This window comes from Gadus chalcogrammus, chromosome 19 (genome assembly GCF_026213295.1).
Source record: "Gadus chalcogrammus isolate NIFS_2021 chromosome 19, NIFS_Gcha_1.0, whole genome shotgun sequence".
NCBI lineage: Eukaryota > Metazoa > Chordata > Actinopteri > Gadiformes > Gadidae > Gadus > Gadus chalcogrammus.
The window spans coordinates 13,999,964-14,005,963 of NC_079430.1; the positions used below are offsets into that span (position 1 = coordinate 13,999,964).

The following is a 6,000-nucleotide window of genomic DNA, read 5'->3' on the forward strand; positions in this document are numbered from 1 at the left end:
GTAAGGAGAGAGAGATTCGGTTAAGAGAGAGACCGGGTTAGGAGAGAGAGAGATAGGAGAGAGGGAGAGGGAGGGAGAGAGGGAGAGAGGGAGAGGGAGAGAGGACACAGAGAAACGGCAGTGAGAGTGGAGCTGTAATTACGTTTGGTGGAGAGGAGAGCTGGCCCGCACAGAATCTGCCTCGTTGACAAAACCTTAAAAGATATTCACCAGTCAGTTTGCGACCTTTGACCTTCTCCTTGACCCACCCCCACCGCCCCCAGCAACACCAGCACCAGCAGCTGCTACGCAACCTTGCTAGTCAGCTCGCGGCCCGAGCCACACATGAACAGGAAGTGGAGACAAGAAAACTGCGATGTCATTTCCATCTGCCTCCACACCTGCTCTCTGGGGGGGCAGCAGCAGGACTACTGTTTGTAGTTCGTCTCAATCAGACTCCTCCTCAGAACCCTGTAAACAAAACTCCCCTGGTTTACCCCGAATTAAACCGCCGTCCGCGGGCGTGCTTTTGATTAGTCGTTCCGAGCCCCTTTTAAAGTGTGGCCTACGGTGTCAACACGAGAAGTGTTCATCCCGTTACATGATGGATTGATCCACCCAGCAGCCTACACAGCAGTAGGCTCGCCATCCATCATGCAGCCGGGTGGACACTGGGGGGCAGTGGTGAGAGAGGGTAGTGCAGGCGGTAACTTTTTCTGGAAATAGACCCCCCTTTTTTTATGTACAAAATAGTGTGGCTACGTAAATGGACTGCATTCATACTGCGCTTATCTAACCGGTGGCCACTCCAAGCGCTTTACAATATTGCCCAACATTCACACATTCATGCACACATTCCCCCATCGACGGAAGGACCACGCAAGGAGACGGCCACCTCGTCGAGGCGTCCTGCTCAGGGACACTCGGCTAGGAGGAGCCGGGGATCGAACTTCCAACCTCGCGGTTGCGAGCCATCCCCTCTGCCCCCTGAGCCAAATGCCGCCTCTTTGTGTATTTGTTCCATTGTACGTTTTCCGTTCTGTTTTGTTTTTGCTAGATGAATGCAGATGCAAACGCAGATTTTTTTCAACGTTTGCATATGAAACGTGATCATGGATTTTCTCGCTGACCATTTTGTGGAACAGGTCAAAGGTCGAAGGTCGCGACCCGCCGCTGTGGGGTACATTCTGAACCCCGTTGCTGTGCTCTCTCCACGGCTGCTGTTAGTTTATGTCTAGCCCCTGGTTCATATTGACGGAAAACAACCCGAGAAGTGTGATGATCAACTTTCCGTCGTGGTGTCGGTGCTAAGGCACACTGTGAAATGAGCGAGAGATTAGTGTGGCACAACACTGTTACGAGCTGTCAGGCTTGGTGCCAGGCAGCCCTGTCGCTGGAGCCACTCACAGACAACACAGCTGTAGTGATCACAACGCTCTCGTAATATACCGTGGGTGATTTTACCACTCGCTCTTTATTCCCTATTCAGGTCTTCCAACGAACCGATAGAGAATTGCAAACTATGTCCCCTATTTTGTTTGGCCCTTCCCCTTTCTCACTGGAACCGCCCCTTTCTCCACGGCCCCGCCACATTGCTTCCACCCTCTCATGGACCCGGCCCGTCTCCTCTCATTGGTCGGGCCCAGCGCGTCTCAATAGCGCCAAGCCGTCCCATTGGACGGCTTGTTGTTCGCGTTGCTCTCGTGTTTCCCTCTCTTCCTTAGCTTTTCTGCTGAAGACGATGATATCGGGCCCAGCGAGTTCATTAGCCTAGCGCTGAATTAAGCATCTCAGAGGATCTGCCTCCCTCTCTCCCCTTCTTTGTGTGCCTTTGGCAGAACGCTCGCCCTGCCATCCGTCTCTGGCATGTGTTGGATGTTTAATGAGCTTGGTTTTGTTTGTTTCTAACCATCCATGTGATAATCACCCTGCCAGCAGCCCTGACGACGCCTCCTTCCCCCCAAGCCTACCTGTGTGTGTGTGTGTGTGTGTGTGTGTGTGTGTGATTGTGTGACATATATCTATATATATATATTGGTGTCAGTCACTGTGCGCAGGGCTGGCAATGTTCCTTCCTTTTTACAGAGATGCTCTTGACAGCTCCATAATTACATCTCTATTGTGTGAGTGTGACAGTGTTCCGTGTGTTTTTTATAACTTTGTGTGTGTTACCGTTTTTTGTGTGCATGCATATGCCCTACACACAATCATATGGTGTGCGTTTATATGAATGGGTGTGTATCCTTCTGTATTGATATGCCCCTCCTGAGTGTGTATGTGTGTAAATGCCTGTGTGTGTGTGTGTGTGTAAATGTCTGTGTATGTTTGTTGATATGTGTGTGTGTGGTAATGCCTATGTGTGTTTGTTGATCTGTGTTTGTGTGTGTGTAAATGGCTGTGCGTGTTGGGTGATTTGTGTTTGTGTGTGTTGACGTGGGTTCTGTTTATGTCGGTGTGTGTATCTCACTCTCTCTATTGTTACCTTAATCTCCATCCGTCTCTAAAGGCAAAACAAAGGTTAATTATAGAGTATCGTACTCTAGAACAAATTAGGTAATGAAGGGAGTTAATCAAACTATCTCCTGGACCTGGACTTAAGGAATTCAAGCAGTGTGCAACAGTAACTTACAAGCATTATAGTATAATCCAGTAAAATATGCAGGTACAGTAAAGGTCTCTTAGCTAAAGTTAGCTTGTTTGTGTTGCATTGGATGTCATCTGTTTATAAAAACAAGTGGCAAAATCTCTCTCTCTCTCTCTCTCTCTCTCTCTCTCTCTCTCTCTCTCTCTCTCTCTCTCTCTCTCTCTCTCTCTCTCTCTCTCTCTCTCCACACCAACCACACTTTCCGTCATTGTGAAAACAGGGCTAATTGGTTTTTTTCTCCCCTCCGGTGAAATAATAATATTTAGCCGAGCTTAAGTGTCTCTTGTCTGCCCATCTCTCCCTGTGTCAGCATGTCTTAAGAAGTCTATCCATATCTCAATCGAGCCTTCCATCAGTCTGTCTCTCTTTCAATCTGTCTGAAGGCCGTCTGTCCCTCAGACAGCTCTCATAGCAAATCCATGACTTAGAAGGAATAAAAATGAAGATGCACACGTCTGCCGTAAAGCTGTGGTTAGAACAGAGATCTGTGATATTAACCCGTGTGTGTGTGTGTGTGTGTGTCTGCAGACTCCGTGCACCTCCACATGCAGCAATACGAAGTGGAGTATCTGCAGTTTGCGTTTCGTTGGATGAACAATCTGCTGATGAGGGAGCTCCCTCTACGATGTACCATCAGACTGTGGGACACCTACCAGGTATACACACACACACACACACACACACACACACACACACACACACACACACACACACACACACACACACACACACACACACACACACACACACACACACACACACACACACACACACACACACACACACCAGGTAGGAGGCCTCTCCCAGCCATCCTAACCCCTACCTGCTACTTAACGACACGTGGCGCCGAGGGAAACCAGAGAAAATGGAAACGTCGACTGTAATTGGCGCCGGATAAAAGCGTCCGCTAAACAGTTTGTCGGATCGGAATCGTCCCACACACCGCTGGTGTCCCGCAGGTACGGGGCTTCGTCAAACGGAGCCGAACTCGTTAAGAACACCCGAATTACATGCCGTTCACGCTAATCCCACTCATACACACAGCTAGACAACAGCTGAACACACGCCTCAGATGTTTAACTAATCCACCGGCTCGCTTACCGCAGGGGCAGGAAGCGTGCCAGCCCATTGTACCAGAGTCCTGTTTTTATTTGATAAGCAAGATCGCAGAAAGAGTTCTGCGTAATCGACCGCATTCTTAACCAAGCCTAACTGATCTTCCATTAATCATCCGAATCTCGTGTGTGTATGATGGGTAAGCTACGATTACGTTAGTGGGCTGGAGCGCGGTGGAAATACTTTCCGAATCCTTGTTGTCGTTGTTGTTGTTGTTGTTGTTGAGTGGTTCTGTCTGCGACGTGGAAGCAGTTCCAAGAAATCGACCCTGATTCTATCTGAAGCTCGCCAGTTTGTCTGCTGAACGCTGAAACGAAGACCACACAATTTGCTCACTTGGACAAATCTGTTGAAACCGTACTGGGTTTACTGTATATCGAGGGTAGGGAAAAAAAGCATTTGCAAATCTCCAAAAGCAAAGATTGTCAGACTGGAGAATTTGGCGAAGAGAAAATGCAAAGTGTATCAAGCAAAGTGATTGACAAGCGACCAAAACAACACACTTCCTTTATCTTCCCCGTCAAATACAAGAAGTGCAGCAAGCCAAGACTGTGACTGACAACCCCTCCCGTCAAAACGAAAAACACACCAAACTTCTCCTTCGCTCCGACATCAAAGACACAGACCCCCGAACATCAGTGGCCGATGGGCGCGGCCCGGAGAGAGATCAGTGGATCAAACGGGCTGAAGTGGGACTAAGAGCAGGGTCAGATGTTAATTCCGTAACAACAAGTCCAGACCCGCTATTGATTCTGCGGCCCTTTGACACAAACAGCTGGGGTTGTCGTGAGCTTGGCGCGCGCCTCCACGCCACCAGCTTGTTAACCTTAGCGGGCGCCGTCGATGAAGCCTGATGTGGATATCGACCCGGCCCTCTGGGTGTGTGGATGTATACGTCTACAGGCTACAGGCTGCTCTTTGGGTGTGTGTATGTATACGTCGTCTACAGCTACCGGCTGCTCTTTGTGTGTGTGTGTGTGTGTGTGTGTGTGTATGTCTCCATGCTGCTCTTTGGATGTGTGGATGTTTACGTCTACAGGCTGCTCTCAGGGTGTGTGGATCTATACGTCTATAGGCTGCAAGCTGCTCTTTGTGTGTGTGTGTGTGTGTGTGTGTGTGTGTGTGTGTGTGTGTATGTCTCCATGCTGCTCTTTGGATGTGTGGATGTTTACGTCTACAGGCTGCTCTCGGGGTGTGTGGATCTATACGTCTATAGGCTGCAGGCTGACCATTTCGGATCCAACTACGGGGTCATCGGCCCGGGAACCACGGCTGTATCTTTACAGAGCTCCTAGGGGGTCCCCCCCTTCCCCTGAGCACTGACACTAGCATCTGCCCACACCATTGTCTGACACCGCCTCAAAATCCGGACCGAAACGTCCCCAGAACGCTGATTCTCAAACGCCAACAAACAAGACAAACCGCGACGGAGACGGAGCGGCGGTGGTAACGCGAGCAGACAGCCCGTCAGCGCGTCGCTGGTCAGTCAAAACAGACGGCGACTCAAGCAGACAACCAGACAGTCGGTGTATCCGTACACACACACCGTCATGTCCGGCGCCCAGGTAAACAGCGAGACGGACGGTTAGTCAGACCGGAGGCGGACTTACTGAACACGCTCCCCCCGCACGCAGCTCCTCTGCGACTTTTGACTCAGAAATATGTTTTAGGTTTTTCCTGGGTTTATTTTTTCTATTCCGGCTTGGCTCAGATTTCACTGATCCAAACGCCGCTCTTTTTATATCCGAGCCTCCACCGCGCTCCTCTCAAAAGCCGACGGTTTCTGTCCACACGAACGAGACTGGGGGCCGGGCTAAGTGGAGGAGTTTATACACACTTGGAATATGTACGAGAGGAAAAGTGGGCAACCTCGAGGGCTATTGAAGCCCTCTGCGAAGGCCCAGGGAAGCCAGCGGTTTCGGCCTGATTCGTCGACTCCATGCGGTGTCCATGGCAACGGGCATTCTCCTCCTCCTCCCGCCGGCTGGCCCCTGCCTGTTGCTATAGCGAGCGGAGCAAAGAGCAGTGCTTAATGGTAAACGCTGAAAAACAAGGGTCAGCCAACGCTGAGAGAGGAGGGCCAGCCAGCCAGAGCGAACCAGGGAGCCAGAGTCATGAGAGGGAGGAAGAGTGGATGTAGGCCTGTTGGAGGTGTATGGGTGTGCATGTGTGTTGGAGGTGTATGGGTGTGGATGTGTGTTGGAGGTGTATGGGTGTGGATGTGTGTTGGAGGTGTATGGTGTGGATGTGTGTTGGAGGTG

General features: G+C 50.5%; 1 protein-coding gene across 1 annotated transcript in view; it reads left to right on the forward strand.

The window, feature by feature from the left end:
* Positions 1 to 6,000, forward strand: part of tbc1d22a (TBC1 domain family, member 22a) — a 100,001-nt gene that overhangs the window by 42,150 nt on the left and 51,851 nt on the right. Inside the window, exon 7 of the mRNA XM_056579019.1 lies at positions 3,152 to 3,279. Within this exon, the coding sequence (XP_056434994.1) occupies positions 3,152 to 3,279 (128 nt within the window). The remainder of the gene's footprint in view (positions 1 to 3,151; positions 3,280 to 6,000) is intronic.